Source organism: Propithecus coquereli, unplaced genomic scaffold, assembly GCF_000956105.1.
Source record: "Propithecus coquereli isolate 6110/MARCELLA unplaced genomic scaffold, Pcoq_1.0 Scaffold111, whole genome shotgun sequence".
Lineage (NCBI taxonomy): Eukaryota > Metazoa > Chordata > Mammalia > Primates > Indriidae > Propithecus > Propithecus coquereli.
In genome coordinates, this window is record NW_012135081.1 from 3191203 (window position 1) to 3208062 (window position 16860).

A 16860-nucleotide genomic window follows, 5' to 3' on the forward strand; every position below is an offset into this window, starting at 1 on the left:
GGTTAGCCGGACAGAACCCTGCCTCCAGCCTTGCTCCAGGCCACACCAGCCATGCTAACTAGCCCTACCTGCAGGCAGGCCGGGCGCTGGGAGGACTGGCTCCCTTCTCCCTTTCTGCGAATGTCCAATGTCGTGGGATGCTGCCTCCCAGGCCTTCCTCCTCCCCATTAACCCCTTGCATTCTGTTCCCCTGGGTCTCCAAGCCGTCTCTTCCAGCAAGCTGCCGGTCGCCCCTCCCTTTCCTCCAGGAGTGTGTGCCTGGGCTCTGTAGGGCTGCGCTAGTTGGCTGTGTCTGTGAGTCCGCTGGGGCTCTTGGGCCAGTTTTGTCACCGGTGTCAGGATGGGAGTTCTAGAGACCAAGGCCAGGGGTTCTTCTCTCTCTGGGCCCCTTTCCCTGAGAGGGAGCTGTGTGGAGTCTAGGATGAGGTGACCTCAGCTCCTTCAGACGCTGAAGATGCTGGAGCAGAGGCTGGACATAGAGGGCTGGAGGGAGGAGGCTCCACCTGGCCGGTCCTCCACCTCCCTTTGGCAGTAGGAGAGGTCATGCCTGTCCTTGGACATAGCCCGGCTGGGGGCAGGATGTGGCACCAAGAGGCCCTGGGAAGGGGCTATTTGGGACGCTTTTTTCCTGGCTGTCAACTTCTGCCACACGTGTCCCTCCAGGGAGGGGAGGGTCAGACTTGACTGGCAGATGTGGGAGGAATGGGGGCAAAGTGGACCAAGTTTGCCACCTGCTGCCCCCCACGTTGTCCTCTCCTTTGCCATTCAGCCAGATGTGTCCTTCGGATTCTGTGGGGGCCTCCCCAGGCTGCCCCAGGCCCAGACTCCTCCCTGTTGCTGAGCTGCACACCTTACTGTCTGCAGCCTCCACGTCCTGGTGCCTGAGCTGCCGGATATGAGAGGCTTCTCTTGCCTCCCATCCTAAGTCATACTAGGTGCTCCTTAAGGGCTTTCCCAGGGCAGGACACACAGTAGGTGCTCATTTTACCTTGGATTGACTGTAGTGCCCTGACCCAAGGTCTTGCTGGAGGAAAGGGAAGAAGAGAGAGGTTGCTGAGGAAGGAAGAGGAGAAGTCCTAGTCTAAAGGGAGGGGAGGGCCCCAAGATCCCTCAACAGGAAGGGGCAGCCTTTCAGAAATGGACTGGGGGAAGGAGCCCCTAGAGCACGTGTGTCAAGAGCCAAACATCAGTGTGCCAGGCAGACACTGACACAGAGTCTGAGGGGAGAGGGCTGGGGGCCCCAGTCAGGGAACAGCCAGAGGGTGTGTGGGCACTGCTGGGTGGCTCGAGACCCTCCTCAGTCCTGCTGTGGGTGGCACAGTCTGGCCCCTTATGAGTTTCCTCCCCTCCCCCCACCCCTCCCAGGTGCGGTTCCTGGAGCAGCAGAACAAGCTGCTGGAGACCAAGTGGGCGCTGCTGCAGGAGCAGAAGTCCACCAAGAGCAGTCGCCTCCCGGGCGTCTTTGAGGCCCAGATTGCTGGCCTGCGGGGGCAGCTCGAGGCACTGCAGGTGGATGGCGGCCGCCTGGAGGTGGAGCTGCGGAGCATGCAGGATGTGGTGGAAGACTTCAAGAATAAGTAACGCCCCCCAGTGCGACCCGCCAGGACTCCTGCCCCTGGGCCAGCGTGCCGCTCATCAGCTGGCCCTCTGCAAGTGCCCCAGCTGCAGGGTTCAGAGTGTGCTGCTGCTCAGAACCAGCACGGTTCCTGCCTCTCTCACTAGTTTGTGCCAGGGGTGGTGTCCATCATTCTAGTCTTTTCTCCTGACTCAGTCCGAGTGCGACATCTCAGCCTGCCCCTGACCTGCACTGCTCCCTTTGAGTGCCTGACCTGGCTCTGAGGGAGGTGGGGCGGCAGGTATCTCATGACAGGAGTGCTTCAGAACTTGTGTGATCCTCACAGATCATTCTAGAACAGCTCCCTTTTGTTCAGGTGAGGAATTGGAGAACAGAGAGGTTCAGGGACTTGGTTGAGATCACACAGCAGGTCACTGTGAGAACTAGGACTTGAATTTTTAGGTCTCTGACTCTCAGGTGGAGAAGGAAAGAAGTGAGGAGGGAAGCGATGGCCGTGAGCAATGGGGAGGGGAGCAAGGGCTTCGGGGTGGCCGGGTCAGGGCGGGAGCCAGAAAGGAGGCTGTGAGGAAGGGCCAGGAAGCCTGGGGCTTTAGGGACAGGCCTCCAAGGTGCTTGCTGAGCTCTCTTTTACCATTGACTAGAAGCCAAAGGCCGGAGCTTGGGCTGGGCCCCACCTTGGCACACCTGCCCACTGGGCACTGGGGGTGGGGGGAGTGAGAGAGTTCTGTCCTTTGCCGGTGGCTGCGTGACTGAGCAGGAGTAGGAACACTGGCTCTGACTGGAGGAGAGCAAACAGGCCTGTGGAGCATCCCCCCCAGGGCAAAAGTCAACAGGATTAATTCCACAGCAGGTGGGACCAGACAGGTGCAGGGCAGGGCAGGCCTGGGCCACCAGCCAGCCCTGTTGTCAGGGACTCCACATGCGTGCATGCATATGTGTACACCCCCCATCCTCCCCCAACCCCAATGTGCTCAAGCACCTTCCTGTGAAGCCCAGCTGAGCTCAGGCAGGGCTGAGGGAGAAGCTGTCAGGGGCCCAGAGAGGGCCCAGGGCAGGGCCTGTGCGCAGCTGCTCAGGGAGCTGCAGTCCGGGCTGCTTGGGGCCTCGCAGTGCAGCACTGAGGCTGAGGCTGGGACGGGCAGGCAGCCTCGCAGATATTTCCACAGCTTCTAGAGGACCTGAGGGAATGTGGCTGTGTGGATGTGGCTATCTCCCACCCTGAGTCTGGGCTCCTGGAGGGGTCCACACTGCCTGGGCGTCCTGCTACCTGCCAGCGCTGTCCCCGGCTGTTCCTGCTGCTCCCAGCAGCTCTCGGGCACTGCTGAGCTCTTGTTTCTGACATTCCTTTTTTGAGTCCCCAAATAAACACTAGGCTAGGCTCTTCCTCTGTGCCCTCCTAAGGGTAGGGATGGGGGCTGGACTGTGTAGCTGGGGCCTGGTTCTTCCAGGATTTTATGTGTCCCCTGTCCTGATTCCATAGCGTTCCTCCCCTTGAAACCCTTTCCTCACCCCTCTGGGTGGGATTAGGTTGTGGTTAAGGCACAGGCTGAAGTCAGCTGCCAGGGTTCAAGTCAGGGCTTTGCCACTGAGCAGCCCAGTGACTTGGGCAGATTACCCAGCCTCCCTGTGACCCTGTTCCCTCTCGGGTGCCATGATTATAGAGTTGTCATGAGGATGAGATGACTTAGTGACTGAAGCACGTAACAGTGCAGGCCCCACAGAAAGCAGTCCATACACTGGGCTATTATTGTCTGCTGTCTTCCCTCCGGTATACGCAGCTTTTGTGCTTTAACTAACATGCTTCCTGCATGTCCAGCCGACCACTTACCCTCCCCCGCCCGTGCCAAGACTCAAGCCCCAGGAATGGCCAGGCGGAAGTCAGGGAGATTTGGTCTTGTAGCTCTGACACCTGTCTTTTTCAAGTGTGTCATTAAGGACAGGGTGGAGGGAAGGAAGGGCAGATTTCCCACCTGTATGTGAGGGGCATGGAGGCAAAGCTGCACCAACACCACGCCCCCTCTGCTGCAGGTACCAAGACGAAATTAACCATCGCACGGCTGCTGAGAATGAATTTGTGGTGCTGAAGAAGGTGAGGGGCAGACAGGCTGGAGGGGGGTGGTCTGATAACATGTGGGACAGGGGACCACAGGGCCTCTCACCTGAGTGGCAGGTGGGGCCCTGTGGCCACGGTCTGGCCTGGGCTGTGCAAGAGGGGAGAGATGGGGCTGGGGAGGGAGAGGTCTGGAAGCCAGACCCTTACCACACAGCCTGTCCTGTGGTGCGTGTGTGTGTGTGTGTGTGTGTGTGTGCGTGTGTGTGTCTGGTGAGTGGCTAGACTTCTTTCTGGGCCTCTAGTGGTTAGAGGGAAGACCAAAGGGCAGAGGTTAGAGAGGGAGATTTCCCGAATAAGAAAGTGCTCTATCGAAGTCAGAACATTTCATCACAGACAAAGGTGACAAGTGGCCGGCCTGAAGTGTTTGCTGAATGAAAGTGACGAGCTGCCTTGAGGCAGCTCTCTGTCCCTGAAGATTTGCAAGTGGAGATTGGAAGGCCTTAGGAGTATCTTAGGGGGCTTGGAGCTACATGCTCTTTAAGACTTTGATTCAACACACACACACCGAGTAGCTCCGTGTTCCGGGCCCGTCCACAGAAGTGCAACCTGCACCAGAGCGCTGGGCCCTTGCTCTTGGAGATTCAGGATTGAGTCAAAGTGAGCCCTACCACCCAGGAGTTTAACCCCAGGGGAGTGTGGCTGGAAGAGGCTTAGACATCATTTCCACCTGGGGTGGCAGGACTCTGACCTGCATCAGAGTCACCCGTGCTGCAAAATAAACATGTGGGCTGGAGATTTTCCATCTAGGAGGGTGTGTGGGAATCTGAACGACTTTATGCTCTTCTCCCACTGAATGATGGGAAGTTGAGGCTCAGAGTTGAAGTGATTTGTTCCAGGTCACATGGCTAGCTGGTGTGTTCAAGCCATCTAAGTCTTTAGGCACTGGTTGAGTGCTAGATTGGGCCTCTGGGACCCCAGCGCCTCTGGCCCTGGGGATGAGTGGAGATGATGCCCCTATTGGGGGGGGGCCTTCAGCAGTGGAAACTTCCTGCCATGGTATCAGGAAGCTGGAGGAAATCGTGTTTCTTAGTGGGGCAGTGGTGTTTGGACCTGTGGGTTGGACAGGGCTGGGCTGCTCCCACCTCTACTAAACGTCCCCTATACTGAGGACATGGTATCCCTCTACCCCGTCCTTCTCCTGTCCCCAGGATGTGGATGCTGCCTACATGAACAAGGTGGAGTTGGAGGCCAAAGTGGACGCCCTGAATGATGAGATCAACTTCCTGAAGACCCTCCATGAGACAGTGAGGACCTCGGGGGTGGGGACATGTCTCATCCTACCTGTCCTAGCCAGGGAGCCATCTGGTTCAGTCCCTTGCCTCTGGGCCAGTCTGTGTGTGGGGCGTGGGGGCGTTTATCCTGCTCTTCATCCTTTCTGCCTGCAGGAGTGCATGATGGGCAGGCGTTCAGGAAGACCTGGGGGTGGGGTCAGTCAGGATTGGCCTTGGAGAGACATAGGATGGCTGCAGTATTTCTAAGGAAGGGGGATTGGGTGGGACAGAAAAGAACGAGGAGGAGTTCAGGGGACCCCAGTCTGTGATGGGGCTCAAGGGTGGGCTAGGTGGGGTGCACAGGGGGTCCCACGTCAGGAGAGGCTGGAGTGCCTTTTATACCCGGAGGTACTGGGTGGACAGCCACCCAGGAACTCGCCACTCCTCTGTCCACCCTTCCTTCTTGTTCTTTCCCTCCCGCCTTGCCCTGCCCAGCTTCCAGCTCTCCTTCCTCACAGGGATTTGAAAACCCCTCTACTTTCATCAGCGGGAATCTCTGGCCTTAGGCAGAAGATAGGCTGCCTAATCCTCGGCAGAGGCCAGGCTGAGGCATAATTAGCACTCAAGGCTAATTACAGACCGGTTCTCAGTTCTGTCCAGCGGAGGCTTTGCTTGGACATCCAGCCTCCGTTGGCCCCAGAGCGAATTCCACATGGATGTCAGTTTCAGGAGCTTCAAGCACTTCCAACCTCAGTCCTGTCTTCCTTTGTCTGCCACATATTTTATATATGTGCACATATACACACACATACATTTATATATGTTATGTATAATACATATATAAAATTTCCTTCTCATGTGAAAGCAATACATACTCATTGCAAAAAACCCAGAAAATTAAGTAAACCATAAAGTTGAAAATAGATCACTTAAACCTACTGTTACCATCTTTGTATTAATATCTACTTTTCCAGACTTTTTCTGTGCATATGTATATATATATACACAGATAGAAAAATATATATATATATATACATTTTTTTTTTTTGAGACAGAGTCTCACTCTGTTGCCTGGAGTAGAGTGCCGTGGCGTCAGCCTAGCTCACAGCAACCTCAAACTCCTGGGCTCAAGCGATCCTATTGCCTCAGCCTCCCAAGTAGCTGGGACTACAAGCATGAGCCACCATGCCCAGCTAATTTTTTCTATATGTTTTTAGCTGTCCAGTTAATTTCTTTCTATTTTTGGTAGAGACGGGATCTCGCTCTTGCTCAGGCTGGTCTCGAACTCCTGAGCTCAAACGATCCGCCCGCCTCGGCCTCCCAGAGAGCTAGGATTACAGGCGTGAGCCACTGCACCCGGCCAGAAATATATATTTTTAATAAAAATAGAATCGTATCTTTTTTCATGCAATAGTATACACCACAGACATACCTCCCTGTCCGTCAGTACAGCCAAGTCATCAGTGTGAAGGCTGCAGAGTGTTCCATTCCAGGGTGGAAGACGATTATTTCACCTGTCCCCTGTCGGCCCCCTTCACAAGAGAGCTCTTGCCCCAATGGCATCTCCCAGTGAGGAGCCATCACAGCTTACCACATTGTCACTTTCTCTATCCCCTTTAATCCTACCAGACTGCTATTTGAGACACTGCTGATGGGCTCCTCAGGGAGCCGGGGGTGGGCAGAAAGAACCATGTAATGTGTGCTGGGTCTGGGTCCCCTCACTGCCTGGCAAATCGGCCACTCCAGACTGTCCTTTCTTTCTCTTTCCCGTGTGTATGGGGGATCCAGGGTGGGCACGGGCACGGGGGTGGGTCATGTCCAAGTCCTGACGTTCTGTCGGGTTCCTACAGGAGTTGACAGAGCTGCAGTCGCAGAACTTGGACACGTCTGTGGTCCTGTCCATGGACAACAGCCGCTCCCTGGACCTGGATGGCATCATCGCTGAGGTCAAGGCCCAGTATGAGGAGATGGCCCACCGCAGCCGGGCTGAGGCTGAGGCCTGGTACCAGACCAAGGTGTGTGGCCAATGGGGACATATTTCCTCCCCTGTCAGCGTCCTTGGTGGCAGCTTCCCTTACTCCTCAACGTGTCTCAAGCCTTTAGGGCCTGGGGTCCTACTGTTCTGGCAGGTACCAGTGGTTAAGTCTGTGGTGCTCTGGGGAGAAGAGGATGTGAAGGCCACATCCCTGCCCCAGGGGAGATCTCAGCCTGACCAGAGGATGGCAAAGGAAATAGACATGGATTAATATTACTAATTATAATAGCTAAAATTTGGCAAGTCTTTACATAGTGCTAGGCAATTTTCAAATGTTTTACTTGTACTGACTCATGTAATCCATAGAACTGCCCTATTAGGTAAGCACCATTATACCCATTTTAAAGATGAAGAAACTGAGGCACAGAGAGGTTAAGTAACTTCCCTAACTCCACACAGCTAGTAGATAGAAGAGCAGGAACTAGAGCCTGATCTTAGCGCCCCAAACCTGGGAAGCTAAATCATTACCCATACTTTATGGAGGGAGGACAGCCTCAGGTGCTGAGGGAGCTAGGGTAAACCAGCACCCCCATATGAGGGATCCAGAGGCACAGATTAAAGCAGCATGGAGGCAGGGAGTCATCCATGGTGTAGGGGTGAGAACACAGGTGTGCCAACAAAGAGACCTGGGTTCAGGCCCTCGTTCTACCATTGACTTGCTGTGTGATGCCCAGGCTGTGCTTTCCCTTCTCTGGGACTCACTGTCCTAATCTGTGAAATGGGTGTGGCTGGTTGTTGAATAGGTGAGGGTCTCAGACTTTCAGTGACTCTCCAGCACTAGGGCACGGAGCACTAGGGAGTGGGAAGAGTCCCAGGGTCAGTGGATGGCCCTGGGGAGCCTTCCCTGTCCTCCCTGCCCTGGCTTGGAGGAGACTAAACCCCTTCCTTGCCCTCCTGCCCAGCAGTCTGGCCCTTGGCATTAGGCAAGGATTGCTGGGAGTCAGACTATCCTCCTCTAGAAATGTAAGCAGGGAGGGGCCTTCCTTGGATGGGGAGAGGGACGAGTAGCCTATAATCATCGCCCACCCTCTGCCATATCTTTCTATATGGCCCCTCTAGTTTGAGACCCTCCAGGCCCAGGCAGGCAAGCACGGGGACGACCTCCGGAACACCCAGAAGGAGATTGCGGACATGAACCGGGCCATCCAGAGGCTGCAGGCTGAGATCGACAACATCAAGAACCAGGTGGGGACCAGCTCTCCTCCCGGCTCCTCCTAGGCCAGAGCTGTGCAGCTCACGTCTCAGGCCCACTTGTGAGAGCTCCAGGATAGAATGTTCTTGGCAGGTCCCAGCACACGCCAAGGGCAGGAGAAGAATCTGGATGGGCATGGAGTGTGTGGAGGGAGCCTCAGGCTGGCCGGCCAGAGGAGAACCACCATCAGTTACCACACTGCTTGAGCCCTGCCTGCACCTACCTCTGGGTGCCATGTGCTGTGCCCAGGAGCTCACAGTTCACAGGGGACACAGAGGCCAGCAGAAGCCTGTCCTATGGCTTCCATGGCCCTTTCCCACCCAGCCCTCACTTCCCACAATTCCCCTCACCCTGCTCGGGCCACACTAGCCCACTTCCTGTACCTTGCATTTGCCAACACGGTCATGCTTCAGGGCCTTTGCACTTGGTGTTCCCTCCACGTGGAATGTGGTTCTCCCAGCTCAGTCTGTGGCTGTCCCTTTCTCATCCCTGGGGTTGAGGACAAAAGACCCCTTCCCAGAGATGGCTTCCTCAAACACCCAGCCACTGTATCAGCAGCCTAGCTGAAGTCCTTTGAAGCACCTATTATGCTCTGAAAGTTTGTCTTATTAATTCAGTTATCGACTGTCCCTGCCTCCGCTGGAGTATGACAGATGCCTGAGAGCAGGGACCTTGTCTGTCTGGTTCACTGCTCCTCTCTCCCAGCACTGGGCACACGGTGGGGCACAGGTCTCAGTCGAGAGGCTGACTGGGAGGATGTGCTTTGCTGGAAGCTGGGCTTGGAGGTGTTCGTGGGGGAGGGTCCCCAAGCCCTGGCTGAGGTACAGGTGTGGGTAGGCAGCTCAGGCTGAGCAGGTGTGTGCAGTGGCGAGGGAGGGAAGGAGATACATGCAGCAGCTTCAGAAAGCTGATTTCCAGATTAGCTGGGGCAGGGGGATGTGGGGGTGATTTACCCAGAGATGTCCCCTCATTAGAGCCCTGCAGGCCCATTTACAGGAGGGCAGAGGTAGCCTCCTGGCACAGATGCAGGGCTGTGAATCACCTCGAGAAGTGGGCCAGCTTCCAGGCCAGGAGGGAGGCACAGAACAGTGAATGGTGGTTTCCCAAACCCTACAGCCTCCACCACATTCGCGTCTCCTCTCACGCCAGGGCAGATCCCTAGAGTCTGCCTCCACCGAGAGGTCTCCAGAGGCAGTGGGGATGGCCTTGGCCCAGGAGGCACCCGTGTGGCAGGGCAAGGCCTGAGCAGTGGCCAAGGGCAGGGTGTCAGGGTCTTCTGGGAGGACAGGCAGAGAGGCAGGGGTTTCAGCTGAGGGCAGAGGACCAAGGACAGAGAAGTCGGTGAAAAGGGAGGAGGAGGAACCCTGGCAGAGGCCTGGGGTGACACCCTCTTAGCCAAACACAATGAGGCCCGGGACTGGGACAGGCTCCTGGCAGTGGGGGAGGAGCCCAAAGCAGAGGGAACTCTAAGGCCAGGCAGGAAGTGGTAGCTGCTCAAGGCAGACGCAGGCCCATCGGGACCGGACTGTCCGTGACCAAACCCATGGGCTGTGCCAGGTCCCATGGCATCTGGGGGTACTTAGTAGTGTCTCTCTGCTCCAGGGCCCCCTGTCCTGTGCCTGTTCCCAATGGTTTCTGTTTTAAAGGTGGTTTCTGGTCCTTGTCAGCTGCTGGACATTTGGGAACTCAGTTAAGATCCCATAGTCTTGGAGCTCCTCCAGCTAAGGGCTGAGAGGACTGGGGATTTGAAAATCATAATAGCATTTATTAATAATAATCACAATAGCATTTATTAAGTACTTGCTACGTGCTAGACATTGTGCCAAGGACCTCTTGTGCTTTATCTCATTTCATCCCCCAAATATTCCTGTGAGGTAGACAATGTGATTATTGCTCTTTTAGAAAAGAGGAGACTTTGGCTTAGAAGGATTGATTCATCCAAGGTCACAAAGCTATTAAGTGGCAGATCCAGAACTGGAAGCTAGCAGCATTGGCTACCCAAACCCATGTGTTTAACTCTTGGATTCCCTGGTGCTTCGGGGAGTAGGCGATACTGATGGAGCCACCTGAAGCAACTTGCCCAGGTGCTCGCTGTGGGATGGGTAGGCAGGAAGGCAGTGACTGGCAAGCCCTGTCCCCCAGCTCACAGCTCCACTACTGCCCACAGCGTGCCAGGTTGGAGGCTGCCATTGCCGAGGCTGAGGATCGTGGGGAGCTGGCCCTCAAGGACGCTCGTGTCAAGCAGGAGGAGCTGGAGGCCGCCCTGCAGAGAGCCAAGCAGGACATGGCGCGGCAGCTGCGCGAGTACCAGGAGCTCATGAATGTCAAGCTGGCCCTGGACATCGAGATCGCCACCTACCGCAAGCTGCTGGAGGGCGAGGAGAGCCGGTGAGGACAGGGAAGCTGGGAAGGGGATCCTTCTGGGGCTTGACCTTCACCCATTGGCAAGCATTTCCCATGCGTCCCTCCTCTGCGGGGCGCTGGGGCTGGGGCTGCAGGGTAGGCAGAGCTGATGCTTGTTTCTTTGCCCTCAGTGAAGGCCCCATGTAGTGTAAAGCTCGTGGGGAAGCCGAAGTGAAACAGCCCCTTTGTGAGTGTGGCTATTAGCAGGGTTATCCCACCTGATCCTCAGAATACGTTCAAGTCATGAGGTCAGATACCGATTCCCTAGTCTGTGGAGGGGAACCCTGTGGTTTGGTTTCCTTAACTGAGGGAACGGGACAAGTGTGCAGTCACAGCATGCTGATTCCCAGTCCAAGTGTCTTCCATGACGCCAGGAAGTAACACTTCTCACTACATAATAAGTGCTATTGACCGAATGTGGTAGGGGAGGGTAATGTCTGTCCCCAGAGATGTTTGCATACATGGACCATGGACATGGACTTGGAGTCCCAGTGGGGGCTGGGACGGGTTAGTGTGGTAGGGAATTCTGCATGAGCAGCAATGGTGGTGCCTCTGTGAAGTTGGGCCTTCCTGTTCACACTGTGGGTTGGTTGATTCATTCAGTCTACAGATAAGGCTTTAGAGTTGTACCCTGGGGGAGACGAGGATTTGGAGAGGGTGAAAAGCAACAGCGTTGGACCTCAGGGGGAGGTTGCAGATCAGTTGAGTAGAAAAAACATCTGCAAAAGAAGCCCACGGAGACCAGTTACTTGCATTTATAAAATGCCCAGTTTATAAAAGAACGTTTTCTTTTCTGAGCATTATTGCTGAGGGACTGGGGGGAGGTGAACAGAGCAGAGAGGAAGGAGCTGGGGCATGAAGGGTGCTAGGGCAGAGGCCTGGATGTGGGCGGCGTGGAGAACACATGCCGCAGGGTGAGTAGGAGGCGTGGAGAAGGGGCTCTGCCCCTGCAGTTGGCGTACCCCCTTCCCAGGGTCACACCCAGCCTTCTTTGTGGGAAGAGGAATGAACACCAAAGGCCTCAGGGAAGAGAGAAGCTGATGTGGGCACAGTGCAGCTCTAGCCAAGATGCCCCTCTCTCTGCTCTCTCCTCCCCCGTGGGCGCAGGGGCCCCACTTTATCTGGAATCCATACCCTGGGACTTTTTTCTTTTCAGAGAGAGTGCTGCTCTGTAGCCTGGGCTAGAGTGCCGTGGTGTCAGCCTAGCTCACAGCAACCTCAAACTCCTGCCTCAGCCTCCCAGGTAGCTGGGACCAGGTGTGCACCACAACGCCTGGCTAATTTTTTCTATTTTTAGTAGAGACAGGGTCTCACTCTTGCTCAGGCTGGTCTCGACCTCCTGAGCTCAAGCAATCCTCCCGCCTTGGCCTCCCAGAGTGCTAGGATTACAGGCATGAGCCACCATGCCTGGCTACCCTGGGCCTTTTTTCCTCATAGAAGTCAGAGCTGGGGGACCCTTAGAGTGGGACCTTATCTAGCTTCCTCCCATGGGCAGATGAGGGGACTGAAGCTCAGAGATGGTCATTGGTATGCCCAAGGTCACACAGCAAGTGGGAGACATCCCCTTCTGAGAGCCTCATCTTGGTCCAGGTTGCTATAATTAGGCTTAGATCCTGATTCTCTGAGAGGGTACCATCCCCTCTCCACCCCTGGGGGGGACACTTTGCTTTTATCCCTTAACCCTTCAGCTCTTTCCAGGGGCAGATCCAGGAGTTGTGGTCTAGAAACTCCCACAAATTGGGGGGCTTTCTTTAAAAATACAAAGTTACAAATAAAAAATTGAGCACGAAACTAATATTTATTTAGAATGAGAAAAGAAAAATCACACAAATCACTAGAGCCTTGGATGTTCAGGGCTCTTCCTTCTGAGTTCTTTAGGCACTGTACCAGAAATTCTTAGAGTTGCTGCCTGATTGCAACCTGGCTACTCTTCTCCACCCACAAGTGCCAGCAACTCCCAGCACTTGCAGGGATCATTTGAACAAGGCCTCTGGAAGCTTCTAGCAAACCCTTCTTTTGCCTTGGCCTTTGTTCTGCTCCCTTCCTGGGCTTGGGGCTGCAGAGGCCAGCTAGGCTCCCTTTATTCCCTCCACCAAAGTGAGGTACCTCCCCTCTCTGCAAAACAAACTGATCCCCCAGGGCCAAGGGCTTGGTGACAATGGGGCTGTGAGTCACAAAACAAACGTACCCAGCTGTCTCAGATAGATTTTTAATTTCCACTGCAAGACCTGTTTCAGGCCCACCCCTGCCCCCACCCCCATTCAATCAGTCAGAAATTCACTAATTATTTCAACACACATTAAGCAATTATTAATACTTTGCCAGGCCTCATGCTAGGGGCTAGAGATACAAGTATCAATAGGCTACAGACACTTTCAGGATTTTATGATCTGGTGAGGGAAGGCGGCCATCTACATAAATAGTAAGTGCAGCTCCCGTTCACTGAATCTTGGGTGCCCAGGGCTGTAGGCAAATTATGTCATCTAACCCTCACAAACAAGCCCATGACCTTGGCCCTGTGGTTAGACCCAATTTATAGGTGGGCAATGGAGGCTCTGAGACATTGCCTGAGTCATGTGGCCAGTAGGTAGAAGGGCCAAGGTGCACCCTCCCTTCCCTCACTCCTGCTCACAAGGCTGAAGGGCTGGAGATTGGGGTCCTGCTTGGGGCCTAGAATGAGGGCGGGTGGGAGTGCTTCCCTCCTGCGCTGAGGAAAGAGCTGCCCTCACAGGTCTGTCCTCTGCCCCCAGGTTGGCTGGAGATGGAGCGGGAGCCGTGAACATCTGTAAGTCCTCGCTGCAGCCCACAGGAGGTGCCACCTGTGCTGTCCAGAAAAGGCTGGGTCTGGAGAGCGGCAGACGGGGCCCAGGGTCCTGCTGGTGGAGGCCAGAGTCTCCTGCCCTCCCACAGCTTCCGGCAGGTCCCCTGGAGCACACATCTAGCCAGGCTCCATGGCCCAAGGGAGCAGTGCAGGAGGGCGGGGTGGGGCAGGGAGCACCTGTGGAGCGGCCCCTACCTCTGTCAGAGGCTCCTTTTAGGTTGGCCTGTGACAGGAGGCAGGGGGAGGGAGGGGAGCAGCAGGGGCAGTAAGGTGGGGGTCAAGCGAAGGGGTGGGGTCGCTGGTGGGGTGCCTCACACTGACAGGGGCCCTCCTCCCTTCTCTCTCAGCCGTAGTGAAGTCTACTGGTGGCGGTGGCAGCGGGCTGGCCTTCGGGGGAACCATGGGCAGCAATGCCCTGCGCTTCTCCAGCAGTGCGGGGCCCGGGGCCCTGCAGGCCTATTCCGCCAGGACTGCTTCTACCAGCCGCAGGAGTGCCCGCAACTGAGTCCCATTCCCCAGGCCACAGTCACAGGAGAACCCCATCCGCGCCTCTTTTCCCTGGTCCCAAGACAATCTGAAAAATGATATCAGAATAGTTTCCAATAAAGCAGCCTCTTTGAGGCCTGGGTGATCCCTGTGACTGGTGCCTGGTCTCCTGGCTTCATTGGGCTGGCGGGGAAGGGGGTGCGGAGACAGGGACTAGAGAACCGGTGTCTAGGAAGCCCATGTGCAGGAGGCTGAGAAAGCACATGGCGATGGGCCTGCAGCTCTGAGGAATGGGACTCTTTATCTAGCGTGAGGCTTGGACTCCTCCCAGCGCTGCTCCTGAGGAAGCCCAGAAAGGCCACAGGGAAGTTCAGGCTCTGCCCGCAAGTGGGCATTGGAGTCTCGCCCTGCCAAGAGGGGTGGGAAGGCTGTTTGCACCCCTCCCCCCGTGTCCTGTGCTGCCAGAGCGCATTCCTCTTGTGGTGAGAGGACCACAATGTTCAGCTGCCCCAGGCCTGGGTTTCGGGTGGCCCAGCCAACTTTCATACCAGCTGCTCTCAGCCCTTCCTGGCGCCAGGCCTGCCAGGCTCACAGTCAGGCCAGGCCCTGGGGGGCTCTCTGCATCTCGGATTCTGTGGGGTAGTGGTGGTGGGAGGAGGTCTGTGTGTGTATGGGAGTGGGGGTCCTGGAGTCTAGGGCCCTGGGGCAGGGTCTGTGCCTGGTCTTCGGCAGAGGGTAGGTGTGTATCTGGGCCCATGGGAGTGGGGGAGAGGGGAGGAGGACCTCTGCGAGTTAAGTCCATGCTTGAGAGGGGCCTCTAGACGTCAGGGTCTCTGACATGGACGTCTGTGTGTATGTATGTGCGCGCGCGCGTGTGTGTGAGTGTATCAGGTGTTGTCAGGGCCTGTGCACGAGGATACCTGTCCCTGATGGGCAGCAGTGCAAGGACGGATACTGGGGAGGAGGGGCAGTCTCTGTGTTGGGGCTGCCCACCCATCCCCTGTGACCCTCAGGATGCAGTGTATGTGGGGTAGGGCTAGGGCACCTGGAGATAGCTCTCCCTCCCTCCCTCTATGGCTGACAGGGTGGAACTTGGGTAGGAGGGCAAAGTGGGCAGAACAAAGGAAACATTCTCAGGATGCATTATATATATGACCATGGGCTTTATTGTAAACACGGAGACCCAGCAGAGTGGGGAAAGCGAGGCAGCTGTGAGGCTGCCCAGTGGGAGATGCAGCCTGTCACCACCGGGGTGTAGAAGGCAGGGGAGGGAGGCCAGCATAGCAAGTCCACACCGAGTGAGAGGCCCTGGGGCCCATCTGTCCCTCAGAGGCCACAGGCATCCAAGCCTCTAGAGCAGGCCTAGCGGGGATTAGCTCTTTTCCAGAGGGCTGCGAGGACACCAGGTTTTGGGAGGTTAGGATCGTGCCTTGACGCAGAGGCAGGCCAAGCTCCCATGCTGTCCAGCCACTCTAGGTAACTGTTTGTGTCCCAGAGAGCTTGGTGAATGGTACAGAGAATACAAATTGGCCACAAGTATTCTGGAGGCAGGTTGGAGTTAAGCGAAGGGCTGGGAATGACTCTAAACTGAAGCCACCAGGAAAACTAGGACACAGCTCCCCAAAATGAGAAGGTGGAGGATAGCATCCTGAGGGTCTTTCCCTCTGCAGGAACATGTGGAAGATTCTGGAAGCAAGCACACGTTTTGCATTCACACACCATTCAGTGCTCGGCTGCCACAGGCGGGGCAGGCTCTGGACTCCACTAGGCAAAGCGGACGGACCGGCTGCTTCCGCAGGTGAAGCTGGAGGAGCGGGGCTGGCAGGGCGCGCAGGAGTCAGGGGCCGTCACTGTGATGCTGCCCCCCGTGGCTGGAGAGCCAGAGGTGATCTGGCGCCCTGGGGTGGTGCTGTAGGTGAGGCCCCCGCAGGAGACTCCGCCACGGGAGCTGCTGACACCTGTGGGGAGAGGCGACACAGAGGGTGAGGGCTCGCTGTGATCGCGCCTGCCCCGTGACAGGCCCCAGAGGGCAGCGGCATTGCAGGAGCTGCCTGCTCTTCAAGGGGTCCAGTGGTCGACAACGCAGACCCTGTCCCTCAGCTGCACATCCCATCTGGGGGCCTGGAGCAGGAAGGAACCGAGGACCCCTGGACCCAGAAGAGCAAAGCTGCCAGGCCCCGGCATGGCCTCGGCTCTCGGTTGCCACCAGTAAAGGCCACTCAGCTCTGTTTTCTCTAACTCCCTTCGTGGTCCCCAAGGAGGGGCCAGGAGAGGGAGAAAGGCCCTCTCTTACTTGGGGGAATATTCAAGGCCCAGTGGCTTAGGCCAAAGGGTTCAGCTTTGCCTGTCAACAAAGCCATTTTTCTAGGGGATTTCGGGCAGATACTCACAGACATTGACGGAGCCCACACCTTCACACAGCCTGGGGAGAGAAAACTCTGTTAGCTGCAGACACTGAGCTGGATTCCTTGAGACCCATAGTTGCTTGGGGGCAGAAAGGGTCTTCCTGTGGACAGTCTATCCCCTGAGAGGCAGGAAGGGCTTCCCCAGTCTGTATTAAATGCTCACTTCTTTCTTTCATGGTTCTCTAACCATGGGGACAAGCCCTTCTGATTCTCAGCAGCCCTGGGTGAGACTGTGACCTTCACCTGCTGCCCCCGATCTGAGTACCGTAGCCCACCCCGGGTAGTGCCAACCAAGCTCTCAGGAAGGAGCGTCAAGTCAGACGCAGCAGAGTGCGGGAGGGCTTTGCGGAAGGCGAGAGGTGAACGCGTGCAGAGGTGCACCCCCATCGTATTGCACAGGCCTGCGGCGGGGCAGGAAGCTGGTCTGCAAGAATGCCTTTGGGGGCACATGACTGGGAGCAGAGCTCAGCTCTTCTGCTTATTAACTGGGTAGCCATGAGAAAGGCACTGAACTCTGAGCCTATTTCTTTATGTTTGGGTGGGAAAAGTGATATCGATCTCATTGGATTATAAAATGAGCACTTAGCACGGGTCTAGCATATAATAAGCATTAGATAA

The 16860-nt window shown here is 56.1% G+C and overlaps 2 protein-coding genes across 2 annotated transcripts in view; one reads left to right on the forward strand and one right to left on the reverse strand.

Annotated features, from left to right (window-relative positions):
• The window catches only part of KRT7 (keratin 7, type II), a 16603-nt gene extending 2630 nt beyond the window's left edge, over nucleotides 1-13973 (forward strand). The window contains exons 2-10 of the mRNA XM_012653023.1: nucleotide 1; nucleotides 1366-1577; nucleotides 3605-3665; nucleotides 4838-4933; nucleotides 6751-6915; nucleotides 7995-8120; nucleotides 10295-10515; nucleotides 13281-13315; nucleotides 13699-13973. The exon at nucleotide 1 is cut by the window's left edge and continues 344 nt beyond it. Coding sequence (XP_012508477.1) covers nucleotide 1; nucleotides 1366-1577; nucleotides 3605-3665; nucleotides 4838-4933; nucleotides 6751-6915; nucleotides 7995-8120; nucleotides 10295-10515; nucleotides 13281-13315; nucleotides 13699-13856 — 1075 coding nt within the window. The 3' untranslated portion in view covers nucleotides 13857-13973. The remainder of the gene's footprint in view (nucleotides 2-1365; nucleotides 1578-3604; nucleotides 3666-4837; nucleotides 4934-6750; nucleotides 6916-7994; nucleotides 8121-10294; nucleotides 10516-13280; nucleotides 13316-13698) is intronic.
• The window catches only part of KRT80 (keratin 80, type II), an 82050-nt gene that overhangs the window by 59374 nt on the left and 5816 nt on the right, over nucleotides 1-16860 (reverse strand). The window lies entirely within an intron of this gene.